Below are 21,320 nucleotides of genomic sequence, written 5' to 3'. Positions count from 1 at the left end.
CTCTTTGCCTAACAAAGGGCATGTATGGCCTGAGGTGATAAGCCGTCCTGGGGAGATGAGCACAGCAGCAGCCATAGCTGGTGCCGAGTACCACTAAGCCTCAAAGCCTCTCACTGCTCCCTAGGACAGGAACAGACCTCCTCACCCCCACACTGATGGGTGAAACAGCCCCCTCCAGCAGCTCGAGAGCAGAAGGGCTACAGGCAGCCAGAGCAATCCCTGCGGGCAGGAACTGAGCAGCACACAGCTCTCCAAAAAACACCAAGTTTATTTATTACCTACAGCACAAATACAAAATCCATCCTGCTGTTCCACCTGAGACAGCGTGGGGCTGCATGGAAGATGCTGGACCCCACCACAGCAGCCCTGGGGTCCCCATAGCCCTGAGGAGGCTGCTAGGTCTGCAGGAACTGTGGCTGCACACGGGCCACCTTACGGAAGTCCTTGGTGTGTGTCTGTGGGCACTGCATCTCACACCAGCTGATAGGCACCATCTGCACCCCTGCGGGCACCCCCAGTTAGCAGATCCCTTCCTGCTTCTTCACATTTCCCAGTCCCAGCAGCCCAAGGCCTCCTCCTGCAGCCCCTGAGGCTCAGCAGTGGGAGGAAAGAAGGAGGGTGTTTGCTCCCCAAGCTGCATTGGCTGTTCCTCACATGAAGATTCCTACCTGCCTCGCTGCGTGCCACCACCACACCCAGCTCGTTCTCTGCCGTGCTCAGCAGGTAGTTGGACTGTGCATCCCCCAGCGAGATCTAGTTGGGTGCAGGTTAAGGGAAAGACTCCCTGCCCTTAGCCCAGCACAAACCCTCCAGGCCCGTGGGCCCTACCACTGCGATGGGAAAGGATACGACTTTGGCCAGGACTATGTCACCAGGGCGGAAACTCTTGTAGACTTCTACCTATGTGGGAGGGAGTGGACAGGAGTGCATGGAGAACGCAGGTACTCCTCAATAGGCACCCCACAGGCAGCAGCAGGAGGAGAGCTGGAGAGGGGGAAGCTGCAACGGCGCTGTACCCAGCAGTGCCCCGCTGACCTTATCCTTCTCGGTAGCTCGAATGTCTTCCCTCCTGGAAAAGGAGACCCAGGAATGTGATACCAGAGAGAGCAAGCAGGAGCTGCCCCGGCCTCCCTGGATGCCAGCCAGGCCTCGCTAGATGCCTCCAGGCAGCTGGCCGGCACCAGGCAGGCAGCCTGCCCCGAGCAGCGTGCCCCCTGCCCTTTCCCTACCGGATGGTGCCACGGAAGGTGGATTTCAGCGGCGTGGAGCCAACGTACAGGATGTTCACTTTGGCAAAGCGGGAGTTGATGCTGCACACCTGCACGGACGGACAGCGGGCGGCTCCTTCGGTGTTCTGCCGCTCTCTGTTCCCGCCGCTCCGGGAGCCGCCCTCCAGACGGCGCTCTGTAACGCAAGCACACGGCCCCGGCCGCGGGGACACGCGGGGCCCGACCCGACCCCGGCACTCACCTTGCAGGTCACCACGGCGCCCACGCCGGGCAGCAGCTGCGCCTCCGCGTCCCGCACCACCGACACCACGGGCAGCTGCGAGGCACAGACAGACAGACACACACATATATACACATGAACACAGACACACACACACAGACGGACACAGACACGGGCTCAGCTCGGTGCCGCCCGTCCCGTCCCGTCCCGCAGACCCCGCTCCGCGCTCACCCCGCCGCCCTCGGCGCAGCGCTGCAGGCATCCGGCCAGCGAGGCGAAGATGGAGCCGTGCCGCGCGTAGGTCCCGTTGCCCGCCGAGGCCTCCTCCGTGCTGCACAGCCGCTCTCCTGCGGGACGCTCGCTCAGCACCGGGCCCGTCCGGCCCGGCCTCCCCCAGCCGCGCGGCCCCGCACTTACCGGGCACGCAGTACCGAGCCGGCGGCGCCATGTTCACTGTCGCGCGTGAGCCCGCAAAGAGCCCTCCTCCTATTGGCTCTCAGCGGCGGGGCCGCGATGTAAGCGGAGTACCTATTGGCTCGCTCTTAACGGCAGGGAGAAACGTTGTCGCGCCGCCCGCTGGGAGTCGTAGTGCAGCGCGGGGCGCCGGCCCTTCCCGGTGTGCTCGGTGCGCAGGCGCGAGGCGGCGGGCGCTGCCCGGGGGCCGTGAGGGCGGCGGGGCGCCGGGCATGGCGGCGGGCGGCGGGGAGCGGGCGGCAGGTGGGAGCGGGCCCGGGGCTGCGGGCCTGGGTGCGGCGGGGCGGGGGAGCTCGGCCCGCAGCGGAGGGCCTGGGAGGCTGCGGCCCCGCGGCGGTGCGGGCCTCGGTGCGGCGTGCTGCCTGCCCCGGGATGTCACGGGTGAGGGCAGCTCCGGGACGAGCCCGGCGTCTCCGGGAGCGGCACGCGGGGTCGGGTAGCTCACCTCCCCGCTGTGACAACGGGCCGGGTGCCGCTGCGGGCCGGCTGCGCGGTGCGTGTGCCCGGAGCGGCGCGTGGAGGCGGCTTTGGGGCCGAGCTGCGGCTCCGCTGCCTGGCGCCGTGCCGAGCGGTCGGGACGTGCCTTGGCCGGAGCCCGGGGCGGCCGTGCTGCTTAATATTGATGGCCGTGCCCGCACGGAGGCGCGGGGGCCCCGACCCAGCAGATCGTTTGCCTCATGTCGAGGCCGGCTCGGGTTCCTCCTTGCTCCCGTCACGGCCCTTGAGTGGGATAAGAGGCCCGGTGGGAGGACGAGTGCTCGGCGGCGCGTTCCTCTGCTGCCTGAGTGTCGGCACCTCGACCCGGGGCTGCCCGCAGGGCTCTGTCCGTGAAGCGTGGCGTTGTCCTGGGAGCATCCAGGGGAGGGGAAGGGGAGGTGCTGGGACTCTGAGCGCGGGGCTGGGAGAGGTGTGCGATAGCCTCTGCAGCTCGGTCCAGAGGCTGAGGCGAAACGAAGCGGCATCCAGATGCTGTCTGCTGGGTGTGAGGAAGAGGGCACGTGTTTCGTGTGGGCTCCCTCACTCCTGAATCGGTTAGGAGAGACTGGTGAGGGGATCCCCCGTGGGTTTGGAGCATTCCCTGCCCTGGAACGGGCTCGGCGCCTCAAGTGCCCTCACCGTCTCTAGTTTCCTCTGAGTCAGACTTCTCCGTGTCACTGGGAAAGACGAGATGGGAGCAGGGAGCACCCGAGGTCAGGCGCGGGAGCCTGAGAGCCCCGCGTTCCCCTCCCCGCACGCAGAGCTCGGGAGCGCAGCATTCCGTTTGGGCTCAGCGCCACCCGCTTCTGCTCTGCATCCTGCGCAGGGTGAAGGAGAGCCCTGCCTGCCTGCAGGCACCTGGCAAGAGCTGCGCTGTCAGCACGCCCGGGAGGGGACGCCCTCCGCCAGGGACGGCGGCAGCGGGGCGGCCTGCCCACATCCAGCCTCTTCCCCGCAGGTGCTGCGCAGCAGGGATGAGAAGCCGGCAGCGGATGTTCGCGGCGGTGATGCGCCTGCTCCTCAAGTGCCTGCGGCTGGGCCGGCGGCGGCGCTTTAAGCTGGTTCGGCAGGCAGGGCAGCTGTGGCACTATGGGCACCTCTGCCTCCGCTCCCTGCTCTACAATTCCTTCACCAACAGCGACGTGGTGCTTGACTCCCTCTTTGAGCCTGTCTACTGGCTGGTGGACCATGTTACCCGCTGGTTTGGTGTGGTGAGTACCTCCATTGCAAGGGGGGTTTGGGGCAGTGTGCTGCTGGAGACACCCTAGGGCTTGAGATGTGCTGCTCCAGGCAGGAGGGAGTGAAGACTTCAGCATGGGGCAGGTTGTGCACACTCCATTGACCCGAGCCCCTTTCCTTTAGGTATTTGTGGCACTGGTGATAGGGTTGACAAGCTCCGTTGTGGCCATCGTATACATCTGCCTGCTGCCCCTCATCCTGCAGACATACACACCTGCGTGGATCTGCTGGCATCTTGCTTACGGACACTGGAACCTTATCATGATAGTCTTCCACTACTACAAGGCCATCACCACTTCGCCTGGGTACCCACCGCAGGTGAGCACCAATGAGCAGAACAGTCTCTTGCAGCTGGGCACTGGGACCAGGTACAGCTGATCACTGAGAGCACCCTGTTGGCATCATTGCAGGAAGTCTCCGCCAGATGGGGGCTAGGAGGGGAGGCAGGCTTGCGGAAGTGTGGTGAACACGTGGGGAGCAGGGGATGGTGTGGGGGCTTGGGAGCACATCCTCTTTTCTGACCCGTGTGCAGGCCAAGAACGACCTCACTGGCGTCTCCATCTGCAGGAAATGCATTGCCCCCAAGCCGGCTCGCACCCACCACTGCAGCATCTGCAACAGGTAATGTTTCCTGGCCTCCCCACCACATCAGGTAGTGCCTCTGCAACCTGGGGCAGAATACCTTTCCTTCCCCACCATATGCCATGAGATGGGCCCCTTCCTCTCTGCTCTGTTGGCTTTTTACCTGCCTCTAGCCCAGCATGACGGGCTGAGGTGGCTGGCTGCCCCCTCGCAGACACGGTGCTTGCAATTCACACTCACACTTGTGCTCTCCTCCCTCCCAGGTGTGTGCTGAAGATGGACCACCACTGCCGTATCCTTCTGCAGTACTAACTCACTGCACTCTCCTGAGGAGCCAGCCCTGCTTCCTCTTCCTCTCCCTGCTCCAATTCTGTCCCAAATCACCCAGTGCAGGGAAGGGTTCAGGGAGACTAGCTGGGGTGGGTTTGGATTAGCGACCATCACAGTTACACACCTTTAACCTCAGAGGCAGCCTGGCTCAACAACTGTGTTGGGCACTACAACCACCGCTACTTCTTCTCCTTCTGCTTCTTCATGACCATGGGCTGCATCTACTGCAGCATCAGTGGCTGGGACATGTTCCGGGATGCATATGCAGCCATTGAGGTGAGTAGGCAGACCTAAGGCCCCCACCTGCCCCAGGAGAGGAAGTGCTGGCCTACTCAAAGGCTGTCTGGTCTCCCCAAGCTGAGCTTGCAGAACAAGGCTGAACCAGCGCTAGCATTATACTGACTTTGCTTCTCCTCTCCCTCCTCCTGTGAGGCCCCTGCTGTCCTAGTCCTGTGAGGTTTGAGAGGAAGGGCCCTTTCTTCTGAGCCATGTAACTGGTGCCCTGTGTTTTCCATCCCCATAGAGAATGAAACTGCTTGAGAAGGAGAGACTGCAGGTGGCCGCCAACCAGGTGGGACATCCCTGCTCCCCAACTGCTCCAGGCAGCATGGAGCAGAGCTGCCCTGTGGGCTCTCTCTCAAAATGCAGCCCTTGGCAAAAACAAGCCCCCATGCTTGTCTCACGAGTCACAGAGCTAGGGCTGCCTGGGCAGCTCTGCTACATGCACAGCCTCCAGCAGTTTTGGGTCTGCTTCCCCACATACCAAGCTTTCAGTGGCTTTGCCTGGTGGCAGCAGCAGCAGCAGCATTGGGGCCAAGCCAACGTTTGGCATGTGCTACTCAGACTGCTCTCCTGGGGAAGCTACAGCAGCATCATGTACACATCTCACCCTGAGCATCATCTCCTATGTGGCGCAGTGACCTGCTCCCTGAGCTCCAGCACACTGCTTGTCACTCATGTGCCAGCTCTCAACTGGTGTCTATCTGTCTTGTGGCTCTTTGGCTGCCTCCCACTTACTAGCTGTTGTGTTGGTTCTGGTGCCAGTCCTTTCTAACTGCCTGATTCCTTGATCAAAGGAGCGCTGCACTCCCTGCCTGGCTTCACACTATAAAGCATTCTGGTAACGTCCCCCTTTGTCCTTTTTCAGACGTATTACCAGACCCCACCACCCACGTTCTCCTTCCGCCAGCGAGCTTTCCACAAAAGTGTGGTCTACCTCTGGGTCCTGTGCAGGTAAATGGGCTTACAGAGGCTGGGAGGGTGCTGGGGGGAAGCAGTGGGGTCCACTGCAGCACTGCTGTGCTGTTCCTTGTGTGCCACCTTCCCTGGGCTAGGCTGCTTTGCTCTAGCACAGACATCCCTGCCCTGCTGGTTCTTGGGCTCCCGAGAAGTGATTTCAGCTCCCTGGCACATGGGATGAAAGCCATCAAACCACCTGCACTTGCTCAGGAACACAGCCTCAGCCCCCCACAGTTATGATACTGGTGAAGACCTATGTGCAACCTGCTGTGGCTTGTCCCCAGCTCAGTAGCATTGGCCCTGGGTGCCCTCACAGTGTGGCATGCTGCCCTCATCACCCGTGGGGAAACCAGCATTGAGAGGCACATCAATAAGAAGGAGAGGCAGCGACTGCAGAAGAAAGGCAAGGTAAGCACAGCCCCCAGGGTGAGAGGGCCAGCCAAGCAGAGCCAGACTTGATGTGCATCTCCCTGGCCCACAGGTGTTCAGAAACCCCTACAGTTACGGCAGCTGGGATAACTGGAAGGTGTTTCTGGGAGTGGACGTGCCAAGGTAAAGCACAAAGGTTCTGGGACCTAGGAACCAGCTTTACAGGGCTCAGAGGACCCAGACCAATTGTTGGGCCCAGCTATAACGCAGCCTCCAACTGCCTCAGTGGCAAGATCTGGCTGAGCCAGTACCCCCAGGAGAGGGGGGCTGTTGTGGCAGCTGAGGGCCAACCCCGGCTCCACTCTGTGGTACCACTAGTTCAGCTTTTTGTTGCAGGCTTTGCTTCTCTCCCCACAGGCACTGGCTCACCCGTGTCCTGCTGCCCTCTCCTCACTTGCCCCATGGAACAGGCCTGAGCTGGGAGCTGCCTCCCTGCATGACCAAGCAGCGCACACCACTCCTGGCCATCTGAGGCCTGGGTGCTGCAGCAGTCCCTCCCCGCTGGCAGGGGAGCACACGGGGAACCCACTCCACAACCACGGCTCAGTTTGGCTCAAGTGGCTGGTGGAAGGCAGGTGCTGGCACACACCTCTTACCAGAGTCAAGAGCTCTGGGAAGTAGAACTTCAGTCAAGGCCTGGTTGCCTGCTCTATTAGCACCTCAGTGGCTGCGGGCAGCCCTGGGGAGGGGGGCAAAGCTGCTGTTCCCCAGTCTCAATGAAGGTACTTTCCTCACTACGCATCAATATGGGCCAGCACAGGGCCCAGTGTGGCTCCATGCCAGAGCAAGGGGCAAAGGATGGCTTACCTGCCCCCTAAGCATTCCCCAGGGAAACTTTTTAAGAGCATCCAATAAAGGTGTTTTGTGTTGATTTTTTTTTAATAAAAGGATGTTTGGCTCTTTTCCATGGTGGGAGACACAGCTGGCTGAGGGCAGAGGGAGGCTTATGATGATTCCAGCTTGCAAGGAAAAGTAAGGGCCTGCACCCAGCCCCTTCAGCTGTGTGACAGCTAGCACAGGCACTGCCGTCTCCACTTGGGCTGCACTGAGACCCCACACTGCATTATCAAAACAGACAAGTTTATTCCTCTCACACGTGAGGTGCTGCACAGAGCACCTGTGTGCACAAGCCTGCGCTTACAGTTCACACGTGGCAAATCTGTCCCTCAGTGTCCCTGGCTACAGGCAAGCCATAAAAAGCAGCACAGCTCCTTCCCTCTGCTAGGTGCAGAGGAGAGGGCAGTGTGGGCCAGGAAGGGGCCACAGGGGGAGGTGCTGCCTGCAGGTCCCCATTCTCCAGCCCTGGTGCTCCAGGCAGTACCGGGCTCTGAGGGAAGCTGGGTCCGTGACATTGACAGGGTCCTGGTCAGATTGTCAGTAAGCACGGGGAGGAGATGCAGGGTGCTCACCTGCCTGGGCTCCCCACCAGGAACCTGTGGAGACAGAGACTGCCATCAGCCATGTCTTAAACACACCGACTCCCCTGCCGCTCCAGCCACGCACTCACCATTCTCCTCGTGCTGCTACTGCCTCCTTCCGCACCAACCTCTTCTTGTCATCCAAAGGCTTGGCCAGTGCCCGGATAACTCGGGCCTTGTATGGGAGCAGCTGGAGGACAACAGCTCTCAGCAGGAGCCCTCCAGGGCGCTGGCTGCCCCAGTCGTGGCTGGGATCCATTTGCACAAGGAGGAGCAGGAAGCAGAAGCACTTACCACTATTGTGGGCAGGCTGGTGAGCGCATGGGCACAACGCAGGGCAGCGATGCGGACAGCCTGAAAGAGAGAGAAGGATGGAAGGGGCTGGGACACCAAGAGGGGTGTGCGGTGCAGAGGAGAGGGGTGTACACACCATGGCAGGGCTGGAGGTGAGGCTGAGGAACTTGGTGACCAGTGTCTCAATGTGCAGGCTCATGATCTGGGGGGCTTCGAGCAGCAGCGGCTGGAGGCAGCTGAGGGTGGAGAGCTGTACTACACGGTCTGAGCAGGACAAGGCTTCAAGCAGGAGGGAAAGCAGCTGCGGGTGGAGGGGACATGGGAACCGTGAGTAACCCTGCTATGCAGCCTGTGCTGCCACAGTCCCCCTACTGAGGCCAGCTCTCACCGTGGGCAGCTCTGTCACCAGCACAGGTTTGGGAAGGTGGTTAAGCACGTGGGATAGGCTCTTCAGGTAATTGGCCTTCACATCTGTGGTAGGCAGAGATGGTCACAAGTAGCAAGGGGAAGGAGGCTAGCTCAGATCCCCAGGGTAAGGGGGGCAGTGGGTGGTGAGGCCAGGCTGGGGCCAGCTGCTCACCGGCACCAGCCCCATGGAAGCCTTGCACCAGCTTGGGCACGTTGTCGGTGAAGAAGCGCTGTCGGAACATGATGCGCACGTCGGCATGGCAGCCCTTGTGCAGCACGTCTGGGGACTCAGCCATGAGCAGGGAGAAGCCATCGGCCGCAGCGGGGCCCAGCTCCACGTCACTCAGCAGGCCCAGCAGCTGCGAGGAAGAGAGCGCTGAAAAAGGGAGCCATGGCAACTTGGGCTGCTGACCAGAGGCAGGGGGAGCAGGAAGGCTCCTTCAGGAGTGCCCAGCCTCACTGCTGCCTACCTTGTCTGTCAGGTGGGAGCTCAGCGGGTGGTAGCGCAGTACTAGGGCTTTGGTCACCTGTGCAGGCAGAGCAGAGTCAGCACTACGCAGCTAAGGTACCCTGGGGCTCTCCCTTCCCACACAGACAAGCCTTACCCAGAGCAGCAGAGTGAGTGCCTGCATTCGGTGAGGCCCTTCTGTGAGGCCAGGCTCCATCCTGTTCACTGCAAGCTGCAGGATCTCATCCAGCTGCTGCCCTGGGAACACAGAAGGGAGAGGTTGAGCCACTTCCCTGCCAGCCCTGTGCAGGGACGCCCGAAATCTGCCTGGCTCCCTTACCTGCTGGGTGCTTGTTCACCAGCCCTGCAAAGCACTTGGAAGCTGTGGTGGCGGTGAAGAGACAGTTGCAGGAGCAACTCAGTGCCAGCAGTTCCCTGAGCAACCGTTCCTGCTGAGGAATTACCACCTATGAGAGACAAGGAGTGTGTTATAAATTAGGCCTGCAGCTGGTCCCTTTCTCTGCCCATGGAGCTCGCTATGGATCTGGACAGGATGGTGCTCAGCCAGGGCCCTTTCTACCCTTCTTCTCACCAACTTACATTGCGGGGTAAGGAACAGACAAAGGCCATAAGGAGGGCAACTAGGCGTCTCTGTGGCTCCAAGCACTCCCCACCCTGCAGGGAAAGAACAGCACACACATCACCATGATCCTGGGTGGCAGCTTGTGCCAACACCCTGTCCTTGCCCCAGTAAAACACCCCACACACCTCGAAAGGCTGGAAGGAACAAGAAAAACTGTTTTGGGGCAGAAAGGAGACCTCTCCATCCAGGAAGAGGGGCACCACATGAGATACACTCTGGGCAGCCAGCCTATGGAAAAGGAGACGTCGCAATGTGCTGCTCTGGGACAGGCACCAGAGAACTCCCGAGTACCTCCTCTGTGGAGTGGCAGAGGGGCACGCAGCCTGCCCTTCCCCACGAGGCAATGTCCAACATCCCACACCAGCACTACTCACTCAGGGCTAAGGTGAGTGGAGGCAGCGCTGATAACAGGGACCATGGCAGTCAGCACCTCCTCCTCCAGCAGCACCTTGCTTACCAGTGGGTGGCTGCTCTCTGCAGACAACAGGTGAAAAGGGACATAGTGGAGCCCACTGTGACTGCCCAGAGGCAGGCACAGCCCTGTGACCCACACCGGTGGTGTGCCACTGCTGCTCTGCCTCTGGCCAGGAGCCCGCAGTGCCCTCGTTTGCCGTTGGATGGCAGCAGCAGCGTTCTTTGCTGGAGCAGGGCGCTCAGAGCACTGCTGCTGCTCCCCATTCATTTGCTCGAGCCACTCGCTTACCTTGTGTGGCAGCCTGCACGGCCATAGCCAGCAGACACGGCACCACTGCCTGGTGGTAGTACCAGTAGCCCTCTGCATCCTGCTGGCACTGCAGGGCCACGCGGTGCAAACTCTGGCACACAGAGACCACGTTTTGGGCATTCCCGGCCTCACTCCCTGTAGGGCACATTCAGCATCACATCAAACAGCCGCTGCACCCATTCCATTTCCACACCAGCACCTTAGGGCAGCAATCAGGTGCACGGCCCCATTTACAGAACACAGTGGGGTCGGCACCACAGCCCTCCCTCCTCATCTCCTGCAGAGTGAGGAGCTGCCTGTCACCAGCTGTGTTACCTTTCTGCACCTTCTGGAGGTGCTGCAGCAGGACAGGGACAGTTTCCCTCACGATGCTGGTGTGTGTGGACACAGCTGCCAAGGCCTGCAGGCAGCGCTGCCGCAAGGAGTGCAGATCCCGGGAGCTCTCCTCCTCCAGCTCTGAAGAGGAAATGCAGCTCAGAGGGGTGTTGGGATGGCCCAGCCTCCCTGTCCCTGCACAGTCCCTGCTGTGCAGGCTGCTTGCAACGACGCAGCCTTCTCTGTGCAAGCAACACAGCACATACGCTAGGAATTCCTCAGTGCAGAGAACAATACGGCACAGTCTCTCTGTTTCACCCCAATACCAGAAGTTAATCCCTTTGCAAGGCTGTCAGCCCTACCTGACTGCAGCTCCTCTCCGAGCCTGGGCACCATGCGCCCAGAGAAAACTTTTGGGTAGACAGGGGCCAGAGATCCAGCTGCTTCCATCGCTGCTTCACTGCCAGGAGGGAAGAGAGCAGGAGGGGTGATGTAAGCAATGCAAACTCTGGGCTGTTTGTGCACCAGCTGCAAAGATCTGGGCCAAACATACCACCAGAAATCCATTTCTCAGGATTCTGCCTTTTTCACCCTATTGGCAGTAGAGTCCCTTGCTTTGACAGACCCAGACTTAACTCCGATTCTGGATTATCCCTTTGCTTATACATCCATGTGGTCTTTACATAGTACCTTTGCCTCCACCCAGACTAAGCCCATCTCTGTAGCAGAGCCAGGTCTCGTTCCTCATCCCAGAGTATGGGTGACTGGAGCAGTGTCAGCTCAGCACTCACCTGCTCTGGGAATCTTCCTCGTGCAGAGAGAGCCGGACAAGATGATCCACAACCAGCTCCAGGTCAGAGGGAGACAGGAAGCCTGGAACAAGAGCCGGAGAGGAATCATGCCCTTGGCCAAAAGCTAAGATCCCAGTGTTCTGGCCAGCATCCTTCCCCCTTCTTGTCCAGGCTATTAGCAATGCAGCAGCACACAAACTCCAAAGATACAAGGTGCCCAGTACAAGCAGACACGATAAATCAAGTGTTCCTGGAGCTCACAGACTGGATACGAAGTGCTGCCACTCCTCCTGTGCATCCACATGCAGCACAGGCAGCTGACCAGAGATCCCAGAGCAGGGCAACACCTCCCCTCTGCCTCCCCAGGGGATGAGAGACACCAACCTTGCAGAGAGCCCAGGACAGTCAGTGCCCTGATCCCGACCAGCTGGAGCTGCACGCTGGGATCTGTGAGTGCTGAGAACACCACAGAGCAAACCGGCTCTTGGAGCGACAGCAGAGCACTCTCATCTGGAGACAGAAGCATGGAGTCATTGCCTGCATCTCACTGTCACGGCACAGCCACCACCACAGGCAGACACTTCCTGAGGCCCTGCCAGTTCACATCCAATCACATAATATCCCCGGGGCAGGCTGCACATGCAGCCACCCAAATAAATGAGCTTTTCTTCTCTGTCAGCATAAGGGAAGGCAAAGCAGTGCCAGAAGCTTCCAGGGTCACACTTAAGGGAGTCTGGGTTCCTCCAGAAAGACCAACAAACCTCACCTTCTTCTACATGTCCCCATTTCTGCTGCAACTCCAGGAAACCCAGCAGCATTTCCAAGATCGTCCTTCTCTGGCTGCTCTGCAGGGATACAAAGGTGTAACCCAGCTCTCTGTCACTGCTACATCTCAGCCCAATGCCCCAAGGCCAGGGGTGCCCACCCACAGCCATGGAAGGACAACCACTTTGGCTGATGCCCCCTTCCTCTCACCAAGCTGGACAGTCACAAGGTGCACTCAGCCCTGCTGCCTGCCACCACTGAGCCCAGGGTGCCCCTCACCTGTGAATGCTTGTTGTACTGCTCCAGCAGCAGGGGAAGGATGCTGTGGGTGAGGCGGTGGTAAGTGCGGAGGGAGGCACCTGCTGCTGCCTGCAGGAGTTTGGCACTTGGCCACACCAGCTTCATGTCAGGCTCACACAGATGGTGTCTGCAATCTGAGATAGGCTGGGTGTTAGCCACACCAGCAGAACCACCTCTGCCTCACGTGCAGTGCATGGCTGATAAATGGACTGCAATGTGCTGCTGGGACACAGTTCTGAGCTGCAGTGCAGCCTCCAAGGCAGAGCTGCTGCCTCCAGCTTCAGGCACACAGCAAAGCTTTGGATATCCCACTGCAAAGAGAGGGAAGCAACTCCACTCGGTTTTTACTTCCTACTGTACCCTCTTCTCCTCCCTCCTACAGTTGAAACTCTCTCAGGGAAGCCAACACTAGTTGTGTATGCCAGAAACAGAAGAAACAGGCTTCAAGGAGAACATGAGGGCAGAGCACCTTTCTTTGGCTAGGAGGTGCCAACAGGCCACTCTGCTCAGAGATGGGCAGGTCTCCCTGGCAGCTACCTTGCAGAATGCTGCTAAGGAAGGAGTCCAGCAGGTCCTCGGCATCTGAGCTGAGCACAGAACGGGAGAGACAAGCAGAAAGGGCGTGCAATGCAGAGAGGCTCTCTGCCTCAATCTTCTCACTTGCTGTCTGGAACACCTGCAGGAGATGCCATGGGGTAAGCTGAGCTCAGTGCTGACCCCAACCACAGGCTTCACACTCACAACATGAGCTGAAGAGGCTCAGGTTCCATCCATTACCGCTTCCTGTGTGCCTCGAACAAGCACACCCAACAATCCCCACAGACACACACTGGTAGTGGTAGCCTGTCCCCCCCCCATCCCAACTTTTCATATGGGCTGTCCAAGGCCATAGGTGGGGGCTGGAGGGAGATATGGGGCTCTACTGGTTTGGCTATAAACTCCTGCTCAGGAGGAGTCCAGCTGTGCTGGAATACTTGTTAGGGGCTCTGCAGTACTCACCTCCCTGCGCAGGGATGACCAGAGGCTAGGGAGGAATTCCTGTAGCTCCTTCTGCCCGTAGATGGCACAGCAAGCAGTCTGTAGAAAGGAGCCAGGAGAGAAAAAACAAAACAAAGCAAAACAAACTCGTGCCATTAGAACAGAGAGCAGGGATGCTGCCCATACTGGCAGGCTCAAGCAGGACTACACGAAGCACTCAAAGAAAAGAGGAAAGAGTGATGCAGGCCTAACTAGGATCCTAGAAATTGTAAACCAGGCTCTTCAAGTGAGAGACTTTGGCTGCCTGATACAAGAGAGAAGCTTGGAGGTGGTTGGCTGCTACTGGCACTGTCCAGCTGTGGGCTAAAGGAAGCGATGGATCCCTTCTTACCAGAGTCTGCAGGGAGTCAAGCTTGGCACTTTGCAGTTCTGAATCCAATTTCTCGATGAGCAGAGGGAGCAGGAACTGCAGAAAGAGATGGTTCAGACTCATCCTGCTCTTTGTACCACTTTATCCATGGCCCTGCAGGGCTGCAAGCTCAGCCTTTGCCAGGAGAGGCAGAGAAAAACATGCAACAGGCAGCACCCTCCACATGCCCAGCCCCAGGGACTGGCAGGACACAAGGAGTAACCAGGACATGGGGTGTCCTTGCACAGACTCCTGTTCCCAGTTGTTTACTTCCTGCAGAGCTGCACTAAGAGCTGCAGTATTATGAAATGCAGCTTGTGTTCAAGAACCCAAACTGCTGCCTACCTCAGCAAACTGTGGCGTGGAGGCCAGTACAGCCCGGAGGCTAAGGATCAGATCTTCTCTCTGGATGCCATGTGGATCATTGGGGGGCTGGAGGAGAAGTACGGAGAGCAGGTCATGAAACATCCCAGATCAGCCATCAGCTGATGCTGCATCATCTCATATCCAGCAAGGCAGCAGCAATGTTAATCACTGCAGCCAGTCTGGCATCAGCCTGGATACTATAGCTAACAGCACAACAGTACCCAGGCTAAGAGTCTTGCCCACCCTCTCCTTCCATTCCCTGGAGGGAACATGAGACCCTGAGAAATCGCCAAAAAGAACAGGTGATAGCATGCAGCAGATTCACTCACTGGAGTAAAATCAATAGGGAAATAGCAGGATGTCACTTCAAACAGCTCCTCCACAAAGGGACCTGCAAGCAGAAAAGGAAGAGGGTGAAATGCTGAGCAAGAGGAACATAGCTCCAAGCCTAGTATCTGTGACAGGCCGGCTCTACAGCTCCTAAGTCCAATCAGAACAACCCAGTCCTGCTTGCACCCCCAAGGGCCATCCCTCCAACAGCTCAAAAAGAAAAAGCAACACGTCCCCTACTCAGTTCTGCACAGCAGACATAGGCTCACCCAGGGCATAGTTCTTGACAATGACATCATGCACAATCTGGAAGGCCACCATCAGGTTGCGGGGATCTTTCTCCCCATCCATCACCTGGATGAAGCCGAAAGTGAAGTCGGCACCCAGGCCCTTCAGCTCTGCAGAAAGAAGGTGCAGGACAACCAAGTTCACCAACACTGCATGAAACCAGCCCTGTTTCCCCAGCCCCACAACCCCTTCCAGCTTTCACCAGGCAATGCCACGGAGCGCTCTGAGAAGGAGAAAGCAAGCCATTTTCCTAGCCCTACCAGCCCCAGAGTGGTTCTGGCATCTGCACACTCACCTTCCTCCCTGGTGGCCATGAAGTTGGCGATGATGCTGTAGACTGTGTAGCGGTCCTGCTGCATCAGGGACTGGAAGGAGGAGCAGAGAAATCAAAACAAGCCTCCATACATGGCAGCATTGCTACACCAGTATCCAGGAGTACACACGTGCCCTTGAGAAGCAGGCAGGGCCCCTCAACACCTCCACTGCTGCCTTCCGGCATGCAGATCCCATCTACCACATGGAGGCTGTGCAATTGCACCTGAATGTGACTGTGTTCATCACTGAATGAATACACTGGTACAATCCCATGTGCTACATGTGCTGCCCAAGGCCTTCCAGAATAAACAGTCTTAAGATGGAGCAGAATTTGGGAAGTAGGGCCACTAAAACAGCCTGGAGAACAAACAAAATAATCTTTATAAGGCCGACAGAAGAGGGGACAAGAGCCAAATGGGAACCTCATCTGTCTTCTGTCTCTTGCTCTGCAGTGAGCCATGCTGGCTGAGTTCTGCAGGAACACTGCATTGCTGCTGAAGGATACGCTACACTGCACTGGTGCAGAATGCTGGCAGACCTTCACCAGACACAGAGAATATGAAACAGAGATAGGAGGATGAAAAATCACACTGCTCACCTGCACGTGCACCTCCTGGAAGATGGCTTTGAGCACAGAGACTGCTAGCCCCGGGGCCAGCACTTCACACAAGCTCTGGAAATAAGAAGAGAAAAGCAATAGGAACAATGAATTGTACAGCAGCCATCTGCAGGATGCTCTCCTACCGTGGAGGGAGTTTGTAACCCTCACAGACAGGGTAGGAAAACCACCTGTCATCAGTGCTGTCCCAAGGGGTAGCCAGAGAAACCTTGCCCCAGAACAGCAGAAAGTCATGACAAACTCTACTCCCCTGCAGGGGGCACAGCAGGAGCACGAGGCCGGGCAATGACACGGAGCTGCAAGCCCAGCTGGGCTCTGCTCCACAAACTGCTCCAAGCCATAGCCATGAGTTGCATTTTCCTCCCAGCATCACCCTGCAGCCATCCTCACACTGTGAGCCGGGGGAGCATGAGCTCACCAGTGCACGGAGACCCTGGAGCACTGAAGGGATCACGAGGTGATGATCTTGCAGCCGGTTCTCATAAAACAGGACCAGGTGCAGCACTGTCAGAAAAGGATACCAATATTCGTTAGCCCCCAGAGTCACAGCTGCATGTTAAACAGTGAGAATGCATCAATCCCCACTGTGAGAGGAACTGACACTGTTGGGTGCACCCACCTGGCTCTCGCACCTTCCCCCTCCCCCTGTGGAGCAACCCACTGAGTCTGCCTGCAGCAGGGCAGCACCCACTGCTACAGCTCAGGTGCTGGGGCTGCTTGCCAGGCATTCACCCTGGCCTGTCCAGACACGTGAGTGCAGACACAGGCAGGGAAGCATTAGACGCCTGCTTGGCCGATGCTGCAGGATGTTGTGGGGTGGAGCAGGAGCCCTGGCTCCCCCACACTCAGCTCCACAACACGTTCCCGGCCCCTGAGTCACGGCCATGGGCGCCTGCACAGCCCAGCCTGGGGAGCGGCAGCAGGAAGCAGACTGGAAGAGCCGGCTGGCAGCATCCTGCACCCACAGCTGCTGCAGAAACTCACTCCCCAGGAGGCAGCCTGACGCAGAGCTTGAGAAATGGACTGCACAAAGAGTGCCACGAAGGGAGATGGGCTGGCTGGACTGGCTCTCCTCCTGGGGACTGACTCTGCCCACCTCACTCCAGAGTTGCTAATGACTTGGCTGTAAACCCAGCTCACTCCCCTGACTCCTCCAGGCCTCACGGCAAACCTCTCCACCTCTGTTTGTTCCTCTAGAGCTACTCCATACCTACCACAGTCATACCTGACTCCAGCTATACCGGTACCTCTGTGCACAGTCCCACACAGCTGCTCAGTCCTGCTCAGTACCAGTCCAAGATTTACATCATCAACATCGAGCCAAGCACTCGCTGCTTCCCCCCTTCCCTTTTATCACCTCACCTATCAGCTACCTCCCCCTGGGTCTTGCCATCCTGCTGGCACAGGTTCAGCAACCTACCAGCAAAGCCCCTATCCCAAGTCATTCTGGAAGCACTTACTGGGTTTCCTTACCAGCCTGCTGCTTAGAGGCATATAAAACAGCCAAACCTTCTCCTTGCTTACACATACAGGGAATACTCCTCTCTCACCCCAGCCCTCTTCTCCATTCTCATCCTTATGCTTATCTCCCCTCCACTCCAGGCCACAGGAATCCCCCAGAGTTAACCTAGGCAGACCTCGGGGCTGTGGCATGACTCGCTTTGTGAATGATGGTTTTCCTGCAGTGAATCACCACCCAAGGACTCTGACATTTGGATGTGTCCCCGAGGCTTCCCACGCAGTGCTGAGCATGCCTGGGTGCACAACACCCACACATTGCCGGGGGCACCAGCTGCAGAACCCGGCCTTGGCACATTCAGGGAGTAGCCTGAATTGTGTTGTCGGGTGGTAAACAGGCTGCAATGTGGGGCCCCACATCCTCCTCGGACTTTGACTCTTGAGAGACATGTACAAAGTCGCCATGGTGCTAAATCAATTCCTTTGCCAAACGCAGACTAGACTTTCAGGGCACAAGTTGGTCCCCAACCTGCTCACAACAATTCCAGAATTCATAGCAGCCCTTACCTTCCTTCTCTTGGAGCAAGGAGTGACACTCAAACAGCACTTGTGACAGCAGTTGGATGCCTCGCCCTCGCATCCTGGGATCGGTGTTTTCCAGGCAGAACCTAGCTCACACATGGTAAAAGCCCAAGAGGCCTGATGTGAACAGGAATACCCAAGCAGGAAGTGCCCCCCCAAGCAAACACATTATAGGCATGAAATCAAGCTGCTCTCCAGGCAGGGGGACAGCAGCACGGTGCTGCCTGACTGGCACACAGGGTAGGAGATGACTCCTGCTCATGAGCACCTGGCCTCACACAGCAGTACAGCTGAGGTAAGAGGCCTCTTCTCAGGTCAGACCATGGAAATTGCTCTTGCACCATGCTCTGCAACCAAAAGTCAGGCTCCCAAGATTACAAGAGATGAAAAAGGGCAAAGCCTCCTACAAGGAGACATAGCTGGAAAGAAATGAGGTTCCCCAATCCCAGCCCGTGACAGCTCAGAGACAACTAAAAGCCGAGTGGCAGACAACTCATGACGTGGAGAAGTACAACTGTGTGGTCAGACAGCTCCTGCTAGGGAGTCTCAGCTGCAATGTGCTTTGCAGCTCACTGCATGGCCACAACACCTTTCCTCAGTCCCAGGAGAGACTTACGGCCCCTCCTGCCCTGCCCTTTCCTGGAGGGCTCCCATGCCCTGGGAGGGCAATGCGCAGTGAGCAGCAACAAACTTGTGCTGTGTCTGTGTGCCCGGTGGTGCTGAAGGCAGTTTGCACAGGATGAGATGTCAGCATGCACTTTTGCTTCTCACTGTCCCTTACTATGGGAATCTCCCCCACAATGCCCTTACACGATGTACACAGCTTTCCTTACCCCAGGGCTTCCACAAGCTGCAGAACAGTCCAGCTTCCATCTTTCACTCCTGGAGAAAAGAGATAAAGAGAGTGAACCAAAGAGACACCCAGACTGTTACTGAGGCAGAGAGCAGCTCTCCCAATGCTCCCTGGGGGACAAAAGAAATCAAGCTCTTAACAAGGCAGTGGTTGAGCTGAACAGCCCAGACATTAACAAGCACTCAGCTTCCATCACCTCCACTCTGAGCAACACCTGCACAAACTCCCTCCAAGGCAAAAAGCACAGAGAAATATGGTTTTGTGGTCAGAGTACAACACAGTGCTGGGACTGCTGGAGTGTATTTGCAGCTCTGACTCAGGCACCCCGGCCAGATTGCTTCACTCACCTCCTGCAACTGAACTGGGGGAAGAGTCACACCTCAGGAGGCTTTGGTGAGGACCTGCTGCACCCTTCAAAAGTCACAGCAGAAGGGCTCCTACCCCTGCAGTCAGTGCAACACCCACCCAGTAAAACAGCTCTGTGTGCCTTTGGTCCCCAGGATTCACCACCTTTGCCCAGGAGCATTCAGCTCTCTGTCCTGCTGAGGGCTTGTCTACACAATTGGTGGGGCACCCACCTATCAGAAAGCCCAGAGGTTCCATCTGGGATCGTCCCAGGTCTTGCCTGAGCTAGAGTATCCTGCTATTGCCAGCATTTACTGTCTCTTTCTAAAGCAGTTAATTCCAGTATTAAGTTGTGCTGTTCATTGGAGAGCGGTCTCTGAGGATGGAAGAAGAAATGACCATATTTTCTGTTAGCAAGCAGCCCTGACTCCAAAGACAGCACTTCCAGTCCCACTTGGCACAGAGAGGAGAAAGATAAGAGGCATGACATGGAGAGCCATGAGGAAGAAGGAGCGTCCAGCTGGCCACAGGATGGACAGCCACAGGCTGAAGAAGAGGTGCCTCAAGTGAGACTGTGAGCTGCTGGCAAAGCCTCTTGCAGGAAAACAGAAGCATGGTAGCAAGCAGGCACTGTGCTTGAGCATAAAGCAGTGGGCTCCTTCACACCTAGGATACCACCACCTTATTCCAGAGCACAGCTCCTGCATCCTCGTGACTCTGACCTCTGCCATGATGCAGAAGATCAGAGACACACCAGTCGCACAGCTGAGCACTGACTTGCTCTACATTTTCAAAGCCCGAATGCAATATTTAGACAAAGGTGCTGGTGACCTCACCAACAGGAAAGAGCTAAAGAGTAATGATCTGGCCACAATCAGCCACCCATGTTCTTGTGGCTATGAACCCCCTCCCTCTGTTCCAGCGAGCTTGCTCTGGTCTCAAAGGTCTGCTCGATTTCACTGTGCATGAGCGAACCACACGAGCCCAGCAGCACGTAGAGCAGCAGCACCACGTAGAGCAGCAGCACCACGCAGCACAGCTGAAGTGCGAGCTCAGCTCCAGCTGGACCAGTTGTTGTGCACCTTGCATCCCAGTATGCTCCCTTTACCAGAAGGGCTGCCCTTCTCTGATGGTGTTCCTAGAGTGTGAGGCTAAACAGGAGCGAGCAATTTACCCTTTGTTATATTCTTATGTGAAATCCATCAGCCTTCCCCGACATCTCCCTTTCACGTGCCATCTTTCCATATATCATTTCCATACACTTTCTACTCCTTACGTTTCCCCAGCTCCCTTACAATGGGAGTGCAGTCATTCCCAGTGAGCACAATGGATCTCTCTAACAGCATCATTCCTCTCTCCCCGTGTTTTAATACAAACACACTCAGCCCCCTCTGACACATTCAGTCTTACGCAGCCCAAGCTGCCTGTGACAGCACCAAGCTCCCCCTCCTACCTGTCAAGGCACACTGAATTCAGCACTCAGCAGCACACGAAGGAAGCTCAACGTGTTCCTTCCAACAATTACACAAAGGCGCTGAGGTCAGAAAAAAGCCTCTCCTTTCACTCAAGGCTACGTGCTGAAATTTAATGCTTTCTGACGTGTGACTCTATACAGGGTCAGAGAAGCCACAGGATGCCTGCCAGCCCCCTGCCTTGCAAGGTAGGTTTGTCACAAGCGCCATACGGCTGACAGAGCTGTGGGACAGCTCTTCTCTTTGTAGGGCCCTGAAGAGACAAAGCTTTCTCCGGGCACTTCTGTACCATGACCACAGATGACAGCAGCTGTAAGGTTACCTTTCCCTGCCTCTAACAGCTCACACATCCCTATGCCTTAAAGTCCCGCTCCCCTGCCCAGTCCGGCCCCATCCCGTCCCACCCCCCTCCACAGCTCTCACTCCCATAACCCCACATCCATGCGGCATCACCCACCCCATCCTCACCTGCCGCCCCCACGCTCCCGATGCTCCCACCCGCCCCCTCCCAGCAGCGCCTCATCTCCATCCCTGCTCGGCCCCGACCACCACGTGCCCTCAACTCGCAGCTCCGTACCGCCGACCCACGTGGCCCAGCAGCCCCCGCACGCGGCCCCACCCCGCGGCCCCACACCCTGACGCCCCGCCCGGTACCTGCCGCCAGCTCCGCGGCGCGGCCGTCCTGCTGCCCGGTCACGAAGTCTCGGACGGAAGCGATGAGCTCCTCGGTGCCCGCCGCCATGACGCCCCGCTCCCAGGGCAGCCACCGGCGCCGCTCCCGCCGTGCGCACGCGCAGCCCCGAGCGCCCACGGCACATGCGCGCGACCTCGGCGCCCCTTCCTCACCTCGCCCCCCCCCGAGCCCAGGGAGCGGCGGCACCGCGGGGGGCGGGGCCAGCGCCGGGTACGGCGGCGCGGGAGGGACAAAAGTCCCGGGAGGAGCGGACGCGCGCACGTGGGCGGCGCTCTCCGCGGAGCGG

General features: G+C 58.0%; 3 protein-coding genes across 9 annotated transcripts; 1 reads left to right on the top strand and 2 right to left on the bottom strand.

Moving 5' to 3' along the window:
• Window positions 1-259: 259 nt before the first annotated feature.
• EXOSC1 (exosome component 1) lies at window positions 260-1,988 on the bottom strand. The gene is made up of 8 exons (XM_072340723.1): window positions 1,867-1,988; window positions 1,681-1,796; window positions 1,471-1,545; window positions 1,230-1,318; window positions 1,036-1,069; window positions 850-900; window positions 669-753; window positions 260-502 (listed from the first exon to the last, which is right to left on the bottom strand). The coding sequence occupies exons 1-8, from the start codon at window positions 1,895-1,897 to the stop codon at window positions 396-398; spliced, it is 588 nt and encodes a 195-aa protein (XP_072196824.1). The 5' UTR covers window positions 1,898-1,988; the 3' UTR covers window positions 260-395.
• Window positions 1,989-2,010: 22 nt separating this feature from the next.
• On the top strand, window positions 2,011-7,124 carry ZDHHC16 (zDHHC palmitoyltransferase 16). 7 transcript variants are annotated; one of them, XM_072340716.1, is made up of 11 exons: window positions 2,015-2,074; window positions 3,359-3,611; window positions 3,763-3,957; window positions 4,172-4,260; window positions 4,485-4,513; window positions 4,694-4,827; window positions 5,075-5,122; window positions 5,699-5,784; window positions 6,075-6,198; window positions 6,272-6,342; window positions 6,577-7,097. In XM_072340716.1, exons 2-11 carry the CDS (start codon window positions 3,375-3,377, stop codon window positions 6,689-6,691), a joined length of 1,128 nt encoding a protein of 375 aa, XP_072196817.1. In that variant the 5' UTR covers window positions 2,015-2,074; window positions 3,359-3,374; the 3' UTR covers window positions 6,692-7,097. The 7 variants fall into 7 exon arrangements, with proteins under 7 accessions (XP_072196820.1, XP_072196817.1, XP_072196816.1 ...); XM_072340715.1 differs by having other exon boundaries at window positions 2,044-2,166; XM_072340719.1 differs by lacking the exon at window positions 5,075-5,122 and having other exon boundaries at window positions 2,011-2,074; window positions 6,577-7,124.
• A 156-nt stretch (window positions 7,125-7,280) lies between these two features.
• Window positions 7,281-21,199, bottom strand: MMS19 (MMS19 homolog, cytosolic iron-sulfur assembly component). Its single transcript, XM_072339802.1, has 31 exons — window positions 20,995-21,199; window positions 18,504-18,552; window positions 17,656-17,756; window positions 16,049-16,134; window positions 15,610-15,684; window positions 14,992-15,061; window positions 14,678-14,806; window positions 14,408-14,469; window positions 14,058-14,144; window positions 13,695-13,769; window positions 13,325-13,402; window positions 12,863-13,001; window positions 12,305-12,459; window positions 12,027-12,105; window positions 11,645-11,770; window positions 11,261-11,342; window positions 10,832-10,929; window positions 10,470-10,610; window positions 10,134-10,289; window positions 9,805-9,904; window positions 9,556-9,658; window positions 9,388-9,462; window positions 9,128-9,254; window positions 8,945-9,045; window positions 8,810-8,866; window positions 8,512-8,698; window positions 8,320-8,402; window positions 8,068-8,232; window positions 7,932-7,991; window positions 7,727-7,827; window positions 7,281-7,652 (listed from the first exon to the last, which is right to left on the bottom strand). Exons 1-31 carry the CDS (start codon window positions 21,080-21,082, stop codon window positions 7,625-7,627), a joined length of 3,063 nt encoding a protein of 1,020 aa, XP_072195903.1. The 5' UTR covers window positions 21,083-21,199; the 3' UTR covers window positions 7,281-7,624.
• Window positions 21,200-21,320: the final 121 nt, after the last annotated feature.

Source organism: Excalfactoria chinensis, chromosome 6 (assembly GCF_039878825.1).
Source record: "Excalfactoria chinensis isolate bCotChi1 chromosome 6, bCotChi1.hap2, whole genome shotgun sequence".
Taxonomy (NCBI): domain Eukaryota; kingdom Metazoa; phylum Chordata; class Aves; order Galliformes; family Phasianidae; genus Excalfactoria; species Excalfactoria chinensis.
Note: the sequence above shows the minus strand (reverse complement) of the source record. Positions and strands in the feature narration are given on the sequence as shown.